General features: G+C 42.9%; 1 protein-coding gene across 1 annotated transcript in view; it reads left to right on the top strand.

The window, feature by feature from the left end:
* The window catches only part of LOC136875979 (uncharacterized), a 328,986-nt gene that overhangs the window by 95,537 nt on the left and 216,598 nt on the right, over positions 1 to 16,851 (top strand). The window contains exons 7-8 of the mRNA XM_068228285.1: positions 1,973 to 2,008; positions 7,240 to 7,430. Coding sequence (XP_068084386.1) covers positions 1,973 to 2,008; positions 7,240 to 7,430 — 227 coding nt within the window. The remainder of the gene's footprint in view (positions 1 to 1,972; positions 2,009 to 7,239; positions 7,431 to 16,851) is intronic.

Here is a 16,851-nt window from a genome sequence, read left to right on the forward strand (position 1 = left end):
ACGCTCCCTTCGATTCATTTCTTTTATCCTTCATCATTCACGTTTCTGTTTGAACTCCTTTTCTTGCACGCTTTTGCCGAATCTTAATCAAACCCTTGTTTTCCATTATTAAATTTGTTATTGTATACAACTGACAACGACAGCAAACCTCCAACTGAGAGCGCGAATCAACACAGCGTCATCTTATAACAGAGTATGCGTGTGTCCTCACGCATTTAGCACCAATTTTGCCTTAATTGGAAGCGCTAGAAAAATGCGTTTCAGATTATCATTTTTGCAACAGCTAGCCCTGAAATGAACATATTACAAACGTTTTTTATTGAGGGCAGCACAATCACGGAGTCCCCGAGCCAAGGGAATTAACCGTATAAAGTTAAAATCTGCGATTCGACTGGGAACCGAACAACATTGCAATGACCATTCAGCAAAGGAGCCGGACAACAATACAGGTGATAGAAGTTTTCCACCGGCCTCGAGCACCCTTAGATGCATTGCTTTCCCTTATATTAGAGCGTTTCTACAAAATTACATAAAAGACCAGTGAAGTGAACGAGGATATAGCACACCCCCTTTCCAACCAATTGTTTGCAATTGTTACGATCATATATTGGCTAGGCTTGCATGAGCCACAAACCCAGTAGTGAGTGGCATCTCAAATTGCATGATCTTGTCGGAATGACCCTTCCACCGTATTTACATTTTAAAAAATACGAAGTAAAGAGACCGAATTCAGTCTCAAAATTCATAACTTAGAGACTGTGGTTCTCCTAGGAAGAAGAAGAAGCGTAACTATAGGGACACCGACAGACTAGTGAATATATTTTTTGGTCATTATATAGAATTCGAGGAAGTTGGTAAAGAGGTGGATTACCTTCGTCCATGGCATGTGCCACTTCTGGAGATATGATCTGAAAATTCTATGTACTTGTAAATATTTTTGGAAGTCAAACAAATTCATAACATAAATGCATCCGTACGATTTAGAGATGGCTGAAAAAAACGTAGCAGTTACTTTGTCACAGTTACATGCCTGTCACCGTTACAAATGTAACAGAGACAAAAATTGCAGGTTCCCGAGTAACGACAACAGAATAACGAACTAGTGAAGACCGAGCTCGATAGCTGCAGTCGCTTAAGGGCGGCCGGTATCCAGTATTCGGGAGATAGTAGGTTCAAACCCCACTGTCGGCAGCCCTGAAGATGGTTTTCCGTGGTTTCCCATTGTCACACCAGGCAAATGCTGGGGCTGTACCTTAATTAAGGCCACGGCCAGTTCCCTTCCACTCCTAGCCCTTCCCTGTCCCATCGTCGCCATAAGACCTATCTGTGTCGGTGCGACGTAAAGCAATTAAAAAAAAAAAAATAGTGAATACAGTAACTATGAAGTGGGAACCCGTCACTAGTAGGAGCTTATAGACCTGTCTATAAAACCTTCAGAGTTCGGATGGTACGCATGTCTTCCAAATGAGAGCGCTTTCGTAGTGTATAATATACTCTATAGTGTATTAGTTTAAGTTGCTGCTGTCATCTGGTAACTAAAGTGTAAAATATAATGACATATTCAACTGCTCAGGGATAATCGTTGACTCAAACATCGCGCAGGGTTACCTACATTGTAATATTATTTAGTTTCACCCGTATAATTTTTCTTGTACCATAAATAAATTAGTATGCTAACTTATCATATTGATATTATAGATAACATAACATTAATTCATTTTACTTAATCGATCTTCTTGTACTGGTCTGTGTCGAGGTTTGGCAGACAGTTCATCATGTTTCCTTATCTTCTATCCTTGATCGGGGCAATGTCACACTCACTCCTCTAGATTTCAGAAAAGACACCATGTTATCTTCTCATTTCATCCGTTGTCTGCCTCTCGTTAACTTTGTAAAAATTATTTTTGTCCGCCTCTGTGGTGTAGTGGTTAGTGTGATTAACTGCCACCCCCCGGAGGCCCGGGTTCGATTCCCGACTCTGCCACGAAATTTGAAAAGTGGTACGAGGGCTGGAACGGGGTCCACTCAGCCTCGGGAGGTCAACTGAGTAGAGGTGGGTTCAGCTCCCTCCTCAGCCATCCTTGAAGTGGTTTTCCGTGGTTACCCACCTCTCCTCCAGGCAAATGCCGGGATGGTGCCTAACTTAAGGCCACGGCCGCTTCCTTCCCTCTTCCGTGTATAGCCCTTCCAATCTTCACATCCCCCCCCCCGCAAGGCCCCTGTTCAGAATAGCAGGTGAGGCCGGATGGACAAGGTGCTGGCAATTCTCCCCTGTTGTATCTCCCGACCTAGAGTCAGAAGCTCCAGGACGCTGCCCTTGAGGCGGTAGAGGTGGGATCCCATCCGAGGGAAAAACCGACCCATGGAGGGTAAACAGATAAAGCAGAAGAAGAAGAAACATTGTTTTCCCTGGGACGATATTAATTCAGCGAAGTGTCACAGGACGAACTGTCGCGGTATCCTCTGCGACGTACTAATGAACGGTATTAATTTTTCTGTTTTATAGACTTCATACTTTTTTTCTTACAGGAACACTCACGCTCAAGACACGTTATTTCAGGCAATACTACTATTCAGACAAGTTAAACATCACCCAAGTCACGTTCATGCGGACCAGTCGACTGTAAATGTTCCGAGGAGTTGAAATTAACAACCATCATCAATCAAAATACCTTAACATATACGGAACATAACAACTCACGTGTAAAAAAGAAACCGAAAGCATAACTCCAGGATGTTATAAATGTCACAATTCAAGTACAATCTTCCATCTTTGTTCCCAGTGACCACCAAACGCCTTGCATAACGTTCACCTTGACCTCCGGCATGCCGAGCTTATTTCGTACGTGTCATAAACGTGTTGCCTTGCATACACTCCGGGAACTGCAAGTCATGCTAAAGGCTCACGCTTCTGGATGAATGGCACAGCCCGTATAGTGTGTTAACTCACAATTATCCTGCAGCATGAGAAATTCTTCTTAATAATATCATTATATTTTGCGTACAGTAACTACTTAGGTCTTAACGGCGACGATGGGTCAGGAAAGGACTAGGAGTGGGAAGGACGTGACCTTGGTCTTAATTACGGTACAGCCCCAGGATTATTTGCCTGGTGTGAAAATGGGAAACTACGAAAAGCCATTCCTCAGAGTAGATAACAGTGGGGTTCGAACCCACTATCTTTCGAATGCAAGCCTCACCGCACGGCCAGCTCACTCTGTTCGCTACAATTTATAGCAACGCTACAGTTATTTAAGATTAAAATAATGTACAAAATTTAGAATGATTTCGGTGCAGATATTACATGTCCTAATGAATGTAGTAATCTAAACACTTCCTGAATTCCTTAACAGCTCTGCGGGCCCCACTAAGGTACCCAAAATTTTGATGCTATTCCGATTTAAGTTCTCCTTGAAGTATGGAATGGTGCGAAATGTCAAACTACGTTTACATGGGTATTATCGTCCAACATTAATCCAACATCAAGTCACATATAACCTGATATAATGCAGAAGTATTTTATTATAGAAATGTCTTCTTGGCCTTACACTGACTTTTTTTTTGCTATTTAATTTACGACGCATCAACACACGATGGGACAGGAAAGGCCTAGGAATGAGAAGGAAGCGGCCGTGCCCTTAATTAAGGTACAGCCCTAGCATTTGCCTGGTGTGAAAATGGGAAACGGATAACCATCTTCAGGGCTGCCGACAGTGGGTTTCGAACTCACTATCTCCCGGATGTGAGCTCACACATGTGCGCCCCTATACGCACGGCCAACTTGCCCGGTTACACTGATTAGTTCTATGTTTTAATTTACTTCATTTTACGTAAATTTGTAACTTCCGAATATTTACGAATTTGCACTCAGGCAAATTAAAAAATTTCTAGGGGCTGCTTGGCCGAGGCGGTAAAAGCGTGCTAGGTTCGCCCGTAAGGACGTGGGTTCGTATCCCCGTCAGGAAGTCGTAAATTTTAAGAAACGAGATTTCCACTTCCGGAGGTGCATATGGCCCTGAGATTCACTCAGCCTACACCAAAAATGAGTACCAGGTTAATTCCTGGGGGCAAAGGCGGCCGGGCATAGAGCTAACCACTCTACCCCATCACGTGCCGAGGTTAACAATGGTGGAAGCCTTTACCTTCCACTCCTCCAAGGGCCTTCATGGACTGTACGGAGGTGACTTTGCTTGCTTTGCAAATAAAAAGCCACAAAACTTGACGTATTTCTGAAATGGGATTTGAACCGCTTATGTGATATTTGATTTAATGATACCGCTACCGGTACTTGTATTGCGGAGCAGAATCCCACATTTGCTTTTCGCGTTATTTTCGTCTCTCTCGTCGATAGATGCAGAGCGGGTCTCGGCCCTTAAGAGGCCACGGCTGGTCCGTGGTCCAACAGCTCTGCACCCTGACCGGCCAACCGAGCAGAGGATGGGTGGCCACGGCTCTACCGTGGCTCTACGCCTCTGCATTCGGGAGACGGGACAGGGCTGGACCTCATGGCTGTCCCCAACAGTCGACTGTCCTGAGAATGGTTTTTCGTTGTTTTCCTTTTTCTTGCACTAAGGAGATTGCCGGGATAGTTCCTAGTATAGACCATGGCCGCCAACCCCTTCACCTACTCCGAGCATCTCCTCCATCGTAACAAAGCTCCCGGCCCGAGAGACGGCGTCACTGTCTAAGAGGCCCGCCTCCCCCTTCAGGGGAGGAATAAAAACATTTTAGTAATAGTAGTTTTCGTCTTTCGTACTCAAATTAAGTTTAAAAAATATTTTCGCAAGTTGCTTTATGTTGCACAGACACAGTCAAGTCTTATGGCGACGATGGGACTGGAAGGAGCTACGAGTGGAAGGAAGCGCCCGTGGCCTTAATTAAGGTACAGCCCCAGCATTTGCTGGTTAGAAAATTGGAAACTACGGAAAACCATATTGGGGTTCGAACCCACTATCTCCCGAATACCGGATACTGGCCGTAATTAAGCGACTGCAGCTATCGATATCGGTGTTTAAATAATGTAGGCGGACATATGTCTATAAGAGACACTGTGCTCATTGTGGCTGAATGAGTAGCCATCAACCACATGCAAGGTACAGAGCGCTGGAATCAATAGCAGCAAAATATTTAGCTACCCGTCTTACTAAGTTTTTGGTGAAACTAACAAAAACATTCTCAGTCCACTTATACAGCACCGCTTAACCCAAAATTTACAAAAGTAGTTTTATGATTAAAGTCCGCCTCTGTGGTGTAGTGGTTAGCGTGATTAGCTGCCACCCCCGGAGGCCCGGGTTCGATTCCCGGCTCTGCCACGAAATTTGAAAAGTGGTACGAGGGCTGGAACGGGGTCCACTCAGCCTCGGGAGGTCAACTGAGTAGAGGTGGGTTCGATTCCCACCTCAGCCATCCTGGAAGTGGTTTTCCGTGGTTTCCCACTTCTCCTCCAGGCGAATGCCGGGATGGTACCTAACTTAAGACCACGGCCGCTTCCTTCCCTCTTCCTTGCCTATCCCTTCCAATCTTCCCATCCCTCCACAAGGCCCCTGTTCAGCATAGCAGGTGAGGCCGCCTGGGCGAGGTACTGGTCATACTCCCCAGTTGTATCCCCCGACCAAGAGTCTGAAGCTCCAGGACACTGCCCTTGAGGCGGTAGAGGTGGGATCCCTCGCTAAGTCCGAGGGAAAAACCGAACCTGGAGGGTAAACAGATAATGATGATGATGATAAGTTTTATAATTAAAGATAACATGATTGCCCTATAAATAGTTGTATCGTCTTCCAGTGCCATTTAGCCGGCGAGATACGAGTATTACTGCCATTTAAAAGGCACCAAGAGATTCGTGTTAACAGTCCTATGCCTGCGGGGACTGCACTGTTTCACCTGTAACGATTTGGAAAATTCAATGACAAGTTTATACCAGTTATATTACTTCCCCTCGTATACTGAAATTATAGTAAGAAAGTGAGTTCTTTTTACCCCTATTTCTCTTAAATTAATGCCAGTAAATACGGAGCATTGTATATAAACAAACATTGTCACGCGGCACATTAATAAAAGCACGAATATATTAGTCCTAAGTAAGCTTACTGCTCTACTAGCAACCAGTATACAACATTTCTATCCTCTGTCGTTTGCAGTTTAACTTTAAATCCTGGGAAATCAAATGGAATAATTATTCTAGGGGCTAGGAAATACTCAAGAATTATTTATGTTTATTTAAGTGGCTTCAATCAAGGATTACGTGAGTGGCTTTATTCGACTCAATAACTTTTTGAGTGGGTTTGTTTAGTTCAAAGCACTATTACTTAAATAGCTTGGTTCATCTCCAAGAAAAACGTGAGGGCTTTGTTATGATTTAAATACACTTTAATTGTTTGGTTCGACTCAAGAAATTAAGTAGCTTTGGGTGACTGAAAATGTTACCGACCTTCATGATTGGTTTGGTTTCACATAAGGAATTTCGTAAGTGTTTTTTTTCGACTAAACGATTACTTATATAGCTTGCATTAACTCAAAAGAATAATTAACCCCAAAGTAATCACTCTACCACATTTTAAGACATTTTACAGCACTGCACTGAGAGCTGCGTATAATTAGAACTCATAATCTCAACCATTTTCTATTATTTATATAAATACAGCAAACATCCTTCTTAAATCAAGCAAAGCAAAGTCAAGACTCTCTGTACAGTTCAAGGATCTCTGGAAGAATTGAAGATGAAAACTCGCACTCTACACAGTTACGGGATTAACTGGGATAAAGCTTTGTACTCAGGAATTAACTTGGTGTTCATGTCTGATGCAGGCTGATTACAAGTAGAAGTCTTAGTTGTAAATTTCTTAACCACCGGCATTTAACTAAACTCTCGTTCCAGCTGAAGCATATAGTATATCAGTTATATCTATACTGGTTGTCGTAATTTGTCTGGGGCCAGGATTGGGAGAGAAGTGGCTAACTGAACTGTATGTGCTTCAGCTTATCTCAATCACACAGATTCCGTGCACATCTCAAAGGAAGACTTTCCTTTGACACTTCCCGCAACATTTCGTTGTTGACCTGTCTCTTTCTTATCAACAAAATATGTATTTGCCTACTTGATTTCCTTTGTTCACAGGGGAACAAACTACAGGAATATTAATTGGTTATTTCCTCTAATTCATTTCCTAATCTAATATTTCCTTTATCTCCTGACTGAGTATACGTTATTATTGTTTAGGGTCGGAATACGCTTCGAGTCAGCGCTACAATACGCTGATGGACTGCGCCTTCCGTACGCTGGGACTGTTGGTTCTACAGACACCAGACAGTGAACGTCATGAGGGTCGCGAAGTGGGCCCCACGAGGCATGTGCTGTCTTGGTTGCTCATCGTCTTCGTCCTGGTCACTAGCAGCTACAGCAGTGGGCTAGCTTCCGTGTTAGCAGTACCTAGGTAAGCTTGCAGTATGTAGTTGATTGAGCAACGTAGTCCAGACACACACAGGAGATCGGGCATGCACAAATAGGATATGGACGAGATCAGGTGGTACTGTTGTCGATGTATAGTGTGCATTTGACGGGCATCCAGTTGGAAATGTTATTGTTTTGTGGTGTTGAAGTGAAGAGTGTCTATTTCACCACTCTAAGGCATGTTTTCAAAAGGTGATCAGCGTTTGTGGATTAAAATCGAGGTTGCCCGTGGTGAGAATGCATCAGAATGTTATCGAGAATTACATGAAGCCTGTGGCGAGAATGCATTACAGTATAGGACGGTTGCACGATGGGCCAAAACCTTTTGTGTTGGTCGGAATAAGACTGCGATTTTGCACCGCACAGGTCTGCCATCCATTCCACAAGAACAAATCGACAGCGTGAATGGTCTCGTTTCCGTAGACCAGTGATAGACTGTCCGGCAATTATCCGTAGAGGTTGGTGTCAGCCATCGAATGGTGTGGCATATAGTCTACTGACGAAAGCTCTTATCGCAACGGTGGCATTGGGAGGTCTTGGAACACCCTCAGTATTCAGCAAAGGTGAGTCCTTGTGACTTCGAGCTCTTTCCGAAGTTGAAGGAACTTCTCCGAGCCCGCCGATTTCCTGACGTGGCATCTGTACTCCGCACAGTAGGGTGACTGCTTCGCGATATTTGAGAAAATGTAATAGACTTTGCTACATTGCCTCTACTTTACATACAGCCCTCGTATTGCACACCGTTGTGTCAAAAGTCATAGGGTAGCAAAATGTAAAGGTTATATTGTCTCTGGCGCCATCGTACCATGACATTTTGGAATTGCTGTATTAACTGTAATCTGACATCTCGAGAATGAATTTAACTACCATCTGTGCTGTTAAAGGCACGGTGACATGAATTATCGGCTTTCCAGTGGGGAATGATTAGGTGGGGGTTGGGGATGGGGCAGAGTTATGGGACATTCCATTTCAGAATTTGTGCGGACATTTAACGTTCCTCGCCCGAAGCTGCCATGCGTGTATCAGGAACATCTCGTAGAAGACATTACTGTGCCTCCTGCGGTATACAGGACTGTGGCTGACCAAGGATATTTAATAGTCGTTAAAGTGGCGTCTCGCTAGAATCCCCCGTAGTGACAGACAAGCTACACCAGTTCAGACCACATCCCCCTCCAATGTATGACGAACCAGACGTATATCCAGCAGGTCAGTGCAGCGGTCTTCAGCGTTCATGGGGTAATCAGTCCTCAACAGCGGTTATATCTTAAACGACTCGCACACGTTATTACCTCAATTCGCGTATGCGTTAGAAAATACTTATAGTATTTTGTATCGTCACCAGAGTGCGTTTGCTATTAATGTTACCGGGCATAACGGCTCACCTAGGCGCGTGACATTGCTAATTGGACTACGGTGGAATGGTGGCATGTAACGTGGCCCGATGAATCACGATTGCGGTTGTTTCGAGCTGGTGGTACCGTCCAGGCCGGTGGTTGCTCCGTAATAGTGTGGGCTGTATACACGTGTCATAAGCTGGGTCCGCTGGTCCTTGTGAAGAGTTACTTCAATAGATTACAGCTAACTTGTATACGGCCTCAGAATGTGTTAAATTCTCGATGTATGCAGAGGTAAACTAATGACCGGGTACGACAACCTCGGTTACGACTTGACTATGATAGCTTACCATGGTCAAGTTAAATTTCTAGACATGATATAGGCTTTTGGGCTTATACCGTGTCAAGAAAATAAGGTGAAATTCTTTACGTATCCCTTACTCGTGCACAGTCGAGATCTTCTTGTGATGACACTAAGCACAGTTTCTCTGCGAAACTTAAAGAATTCACAGTATCTCACCGTTTCTCTCACTCACTCAATAAAGCTTCATAATAGTTTATAATATTACCACCGGGCGAGTTGGCCGTACGGTTAGGGGCGCGCAGCTGTGAGCTCGCATCCGGGAGATAGAGGGTTCGAATCCCTCTGTCTGTCGGCAGTCCTGAAGATGGTTTTCTGTGGTTTCCCATTTTCACACCAGGCAAATGCCGAATCTGTACCTTAATTAAGGCCACGGCAACTTCCTTCCCATTCCTAGGTGTTCCCTGTCCCATCATCGCCATAAGACCTATCTGTGTCATTGCGACGTAAAGCAAATCGCAAAAAATAATATTACCAACAGAGCTGTGTAATTATGGACGTCCAATTGCTTACCCGCTTACAATATCTGGACGATGAAATAAAATGGCGTATGGCTTTTAGTGCCGGGATATCCCAGGACGGGTTCGGCTCGCCAGGTGCAGGTCTTTCTAGTTGACTCCCGTAGGCGACCTGCGCGTCATGATGAGGATGAAATGATGATGAAGACAACACATACACCCAGGCCCCGCGCCACTGGAATTAACCAATTAAGGTTAAAATCCCCGATCCGGCCGGGAATCGAACACGGAACCCTCTGAACCGAAGGCCAGTACGCTGACCGTTCAGCCAACGAGTCGGACATCTGGACGATAATTTATAGGGACAAGGAGAAGACAAACCGAGAAGTCTGTCTCATTTAAAGAGAAAATACGTGCAAGAACACAGTTGACAGGTAGGATGGGTAATGATGACGCAGATAGTGGGAGCGGGAAGAGAGAGAGTAAGCGAGCGACAGACGAATCAAATGAGTTGTGAATGTTATGAAGAATGGTCGGTAGATGCAGAGTGGGTCTCGGCGCGTAAGTGGCCACGGCTGGTCCGTGCTCCAACAGCTCTGCACTATGACCGGCCAACCGAGCAGAGGAGGGGTGGCTCTACGCCTCTGCATTCAGGAGACGGGACAGGGCTGGACCTCACGGCTGGCCCCAACCGTCGGCTGTCCTGAGACTGGTTTTCCGTGGTTTTCCATTATCCTGCACTAAGGTGAATGCCGGGACAGTTCCTAGTATAGGCCACGGCCGCCAACCTCCTCACCTTCTCCGAGAATCTCCATCACCATAACAAATCTCCCGGCCTGAGAGACGGCGTCATCGTCTAAGAGGCCCGTCTTCCCCTTCAGAGGAGGAATGAAAACATTTGAGTAGTAGTAAGCCTAGTGTGAAGTATTTGATCTACCAGTTCATTCGAATTGAGTGGTTAGTTCACAATTCATATGAGTAAAGCGTTCATTTTGAACGACTCATTCTCGAACTACCTATTACTAGAGCTCTGCGCGGATACGGATGTCCGCGGATTTGCTGTCTTGGGGGATGCGAATTGTATGGCAGTGTGGATGATTTTGCCCATAATTTCTAAATAATTATGTTTATTGATTTTCACTCAGGTATAATCTAGAAATCTCGGCAAGTTAGTCTTTCACACATTTCACGCAGTTATTTTTGCTTTTGGTGAGGCGACCCTTGACACTGGTATGGAAAAATGGTATTAGGACTATATAGAGCCCTGATTCCATGAACCGTAAATCTGACCTAAGCCTAACTGGCTCCTGCCCGCAATTACTGAAAGGAAGGAATAAAAGTTCAGGAAGAGAACCACCCAATATGTCGGTAGATGTCGCAAGAGGAAGTCCCTCATAAACGTGACACTGTAGGGGACTGTTGACAGGTATTATAGTATAGAAATTTATTGAACATTACAGGCATTAAGCCCAGATACATGTTCACAATGCCAGATTACATGCACGAAACAAAATAATAATAATAATAATAATAATAATAATAATAATAATAATAATAATAATAATAATAATAATAATAATAATAATAATTGGTCCGGGGTATCTGTGGAACGCAGAGGTGAAAGAAGGGCCGGGGTGAATGGGTCTAACTACCAAATCGAAGTTAATTTAAAACTTTAACAAAGGTTATATTTTCTGAATTTCAGCAATCAACAACAACAAAAATTTAACAACTTTTCACTAGTTGAGATAACAATAACATACCAGGTACCATGACAAAGTTTATACAAGGCAAGTACATTCAAAATTAAGTGACAGTTTATTAATCCGGGCTTCCAGCCCCTCGCATTACATTTCCTGAGCTCTCAGCCCGACCTTACAAAAGATTACTATTTTACGCAAGGGCAGAAAACCCTTAGTCCCTGGAGCACTTGCTCCCGACTTCAAATATCAAGCCTCCCAGAGGCACAGTTACCACACTTGAAAAGAGCTGACACGCTCTCAGTTTTTCAAGCCTATTCAAGGCAATATCAGACTTTACAATTACTTGCCCTCAAGGCACAACTTAAAAAATGAAACGGGGGTATCTTGTACCCAACCTACTGGGCCTTAGCAGAAAAAGAACAGGTTATGTAAATGGCCCGAAACACCAAATCGAACGGAGGCGTGTACTTGCACTCCTAAATACGCATTTAAAACCTAAAAGGCACCAGGCCAATGAAACAGGGCTATTCCCAAACTATGGAGCTGACTCGTATAAGAATAATTTAAGACATTACGGAAAGGAAGAAAATCAGTTACAAAACGTAGTCACCTCAAACCAATATGAAGGGGAGCTCGAGAGGGTAAATCACTCTCTATCCCCAAATTACAGTTAGGCCTACATATTTTATGAAATTTTCACATTAGCCGGCAGAACTTACATTATAGAGAAGTAGATTACATATTAAAGTTTCGGACCTATCCCACGGGTTAAACTGCGGAGCTAGCAATAAATAAAGATGTTAAACGGCCATTACCTTGCTGAAGAACTGCTGCCTGATGAAAGAGGCACCACAAGACTCCTGATTTACATACACACACTTAGTTAGATGTTGATCAAATGGCCAAGAGCCGTGAAAATCCGCAGTTTATAAACCCTCGGGGAAAGTTCGAGACCTTTCATGAATAATCAAGCCACACCCTCTTACTTTTATTGGCTAGCTTAAAGTTACACACCAAATCTAAGAAGAAGCCTGTGATAGGCCGAAAATTAATTACAGAAATTAGGGATTGGCTGAATTCAAAACTGGCGGAAAGAAAATATCAATATTGCCAACCCAAAAGTGAATGACCATAATTTAGTAAAGAACAAACTTATGAATACAAAATTTCTTCAAATAAAGTTCCTTCATGTCGCACCAGGGTACATGATCATATTTTTTGTAGTGACGTCTGTTGCAGAAAGTTCAAACTTCTTGATAAATGGTAAACAAAACGCGTAGAATTTTATACAGTACTGGAAACTTCACAATCACAAAATTAAGGAGGTGACATCTTCTGAGGAAAAGTTTAAGTAGATCTAGTTCCAAGTTCAATGCTTCTCTTTAGAGGAGGTTTTATTGGCGCAAGATTTAAATGTGCGGCGTAGAGGTGTACCTTCTGGTACAATAACAATAATAATAATAATAATAATAATAATAATAATATTAATAATAATAATAATAATAATAATAATCTAAATGGAACTTTAAAAGCAAAACACAAACGAAAATGAAACACGAGACTCCTTGGACATGCCATGAGTTTCATCAGACCCTCCTGAAACGTGACACTCCATAGTGAATGTCACCACAGTAGTCATCCTCAGTCCCTGCATGCCACGTCCATCGTCTCCACTGAATTAATAAAAACAAGATAATATTAATAATAATAATAATAATAATAATAATAATATTCATAATAACAATAATAATGACAATCAAATGACCTACTACTACTGTCCAGCCATGTCATCCCCCTGGTGAGAAAAGAAGCCGCCCTCCCAGTGATGACACGCCCGGTCCTACCCGTGGGGCCCAAAGGGCAGACCCCAACATCCCCCTCCAGCTGACAGGTGGTGGTGGTGATTATTGTTTTAAGAGGAAGTACAACTAGGCAACCATCCTCTATATAACACTAATCAGAGAGAGAGAATAGAAGGGGTCCGACATTTCGAAAAATGAAGATATCGGCCAAAGGAAGACAAGGGCCACGAAAGGCGTGAAAATGAAAGACTCCCTAGCCCTCGCAAATCTAATAGCGTCGAGGTCAGAAAAGAACAAGAGTTGACCAAGGGAGGTCGGATAGGATAGATGAAAGTGAGGAGCCTGGCATTCCAGCTGACAGTGCAAATTTCTCACCATTCCTTTTGCGGCCGGACACATGTGGCGGAAATCCATGTCCTCATGTGCCCCGCCTCCCTCTCTCCTCTCTCAACATATGTCTCTGTCATTCTTTTCCAGACTCTCTGCATGCATTAGGGATAGGCCCGTCTTGTCCCGTCCTCTTACGGTTAGTTGACAGGTATTATGGTAACAAATCTATCCGTTTAAATACTTTGGGTGTAATATAGTCAAATACTTGCAATATCCGCGGATATCCATTCGCGGATGCGGACGAAGGAAGTACGAATGCGAAATTGCTGCACCATCTCGGCATGAGGACACAAGTTTACCTTTAGTCGAAATAACCCGATATAGCAACTTTCGTACGCAACTTTAATCAAATATTTTCAATCATTGTTAATTGCTTAACGTCCCACTGTCTATTTTTACGGTTTTCGGAGACGCCGAGGTGCTGGAATTTAGTCCCGCAGGAAATCACATATTTTCGTAAAACAACTGACCTGCTAGTAAATGTAGAAGGGTGTATTCTGCCAGAAGGCAGGCCCGAACCTCCGCAGAGGTGTGCCTGAGCCGGAGTTTATGTACGGTAAGGTGGCCAGTTCCTTCCCGCTCCTCCATTCCCTTACCCCACCACCACCACCAACAGCGCGTGTTTACGCATCCGAATCTTGACCACGCCCTATGTTGCTTAACTTCGGAGATCTCACGTGATCCGGTGTTTCAACACGGCTACGGCCGTTGGTAGTAAATATAGAAAGTCACATGGAAATGTAATCTTCTTCCTCCTCCTGACCTCATTCCGATTACTCGGGGTCGGCACTTTGCCTAGATTAACAGCGTGATGCCTTTCCTGACGCCAACCCTAAATTCATTTACAATTTGCTTTACGTCGCACCGAAGCAGATAGGTCCCATGGTGACGATGATAGGAAAGGGCTAGGAGCGGGAATGAAGTGACCGTGGTCTTAATTAAGGTACAGCCTGTAACGGTTCAAATCCCGTTACAAGATGATATCTGTATTTTTATTATTTTATTATCTGTATTATTATTATTATTATTATTATTATTATTATTATTATTATTATTATTATTATTATTATTATTGTATTATTGTTATTATGTCAGTATTATTATTTTATCTGTGATATTATTACTATTATTGTAATTATCATTCTGATTCAATTCAATTTTGCAATGCTTGTCGCTTGCAGGATTGTACTTAGATGTATGCATATATACGTATGTGTAGAATAACACTCAAGTCATGTACAGTGAGAATTGTTATATATCAGATGTGGAGTGTGCTGGTGATTCTGTCAAGTCATCGCCACGTCATGGCTACGTCATCGTGAGCATTTAGCAATGCGCTCAGAGACTCAGCCGCCCCAGGGGATTTCACCATTACACGTAATAGTTGTCGCGTATGTGGGAGTAGGTCATGGTTATTTCTGGAGATTACGTAGGTGTGCCATGCAACGTCTATAAAAGGTGGCTGCATATTGTAGCGTCAGTCATTAGTTAAACGGAAGCAGTAAAGTGAAGAAGCCAAAATGGATAAGTGAACAGTAATTATTCAATTGGAAGCAGAGACCACAGTTGGTCGGAGAGTGAACGAAGATGGAGTGGCTTCAGTCAGTCAACGGGAGCCAATCGTTAAACGGAAGGTGAAGAGAGAAGAAGTGGATGGTGAACTGATGGACACACTTGCAAAGAAGTGATACCATACAGACTTACAAAGAGGTCATATAATATGGAGAAGAAGCAGTCACAAGGATGCATCACCAAGTTAGGCGTGACACATCTACAGTAAACAACAGATTTAAGGAATACGTCGTAATAACACTCAAATTGTTGAAGGTACAGTCAAGTGAAACAGCAACAAGACTCACTATTTTTTATATATTATTTAAAGAATATATTTTGTTCTATCAAATGAATTTATAGTATTATTTCAATAACAGAATTAGATAACCTCAAATTTAATGGGGAAACCGAACGCCAATCTCCTTTTCCCAGAACTTATATGGTATCTTCAAAAGTAAGCTTATTACCCCACAGCCTAGAGATAGTCAAGATTCTCATTCTATTATTGCTGCACTGAGTGGTAGCTGGCGCCCTTCAAATAACGTATGTGTACGTAAGCAGTTAAGAAGTATGTTAAGTGTGAGTCTAGGGTTCGACGATTGTGTATTTTATTTAATGAATATTAATTTTCATAATTTACATTTTAAATGCAGAATTTCATATTTTTCAATTTAAATGCAGTTTTATATGTTTGTAAATTTAGTAAGAGAGTTAGGAACATCTTACAAGCCCCAGAATTTGCCTGGCGTGGAAATGGAAAAGAAACCGTTGAAAACCATCTTTAGGGCTGCCGACAGTTGGGTTCGAAACCATTGTCTCCCGAATGTAAGCTCACAGAAAAGTGAGCCAAACCACGCATCCACCAGCTCGGTCCAGCACTACGTGGAGTGATGTATTCATAATTACGTATTTCTGTGGTCGCTAATAGTGTGGCGTGTTGTACGTAAATGAAGGTGTATATTAAGACGAACACGAACACACAGTTTCCAAGCTAGAGGAATAAAACAGACGTGATTAAAATCACCGGTCCAGCCAGGAATCGAACACAGATCCCTCCGAACCGAAAATTCAGCCAACAAGCCGAATATATCAAAATTTGGGTAGATAGATAGATAAATAGATAAATAGATAAACAGATAAAGCCTGTATTACCTGTGGCGAAGTTAGGACTCCTGGCCCTTTCTTACAACTAACTACACACATTATTACTTATAATACAATGAAACTGAGAAACTTAAAATACTAAGAACTACAAATAATACTAATGTTTAAGACAAAAATATGAATATATACAGACACAAAGAAGAGAAAAAAAAGAGGAACTGTATACATAATACCCCCCAAACCCCATGGCACTACAGCCCTTGAAGGGCCTTGGGAGACACAGATTGCACCCGCGACACCACAAGTGGGGGAAAGCGGTAGCAGAAGGAGAATTCGTCTATGGTAACTGTTGAAGTAATTGAAAAAGTCACTGGCAGTTTACGTAGAAACAATATTTGATCTAAATTTCCGTCTAACTAGTAGAAATAATAATGTTTCTTTCACTAACTACTTCTGACGGTTTTCGGAGATGCCGAGGTGCCGTAAGTTTGTCCCGCACGAGTTATTTTATGTGCCAGTAGATCTACCGACACGAGGCTGATGTATTTCAGCACCTTCAAATACCTCCGGACCGAGCCAGGATCGAACCTCTCAAGTCGGAGCCGGAAGGCCAAGCCTCAACCGTCTGAGCCACTCAGCCCGGCAACTAGTAGAAAAAACAAATGTGATAATGTGTATCGTGATGATAATAATAATAT

This window comes from Anabrus simplex, chromosome 6 (assembly GCF_040414725.1).
Source record: "Anabrus simplex isolate iqAnaSimp1 chromosome 6, ASM4041472v1, whole genome shotgun sequence".
Lineage (NCBI taxonomy): Eukaryota > Metazoa > Arthropoda > Insecta > Orthoptera > Tettigoniidae > Anabrus > Anabrus simplex.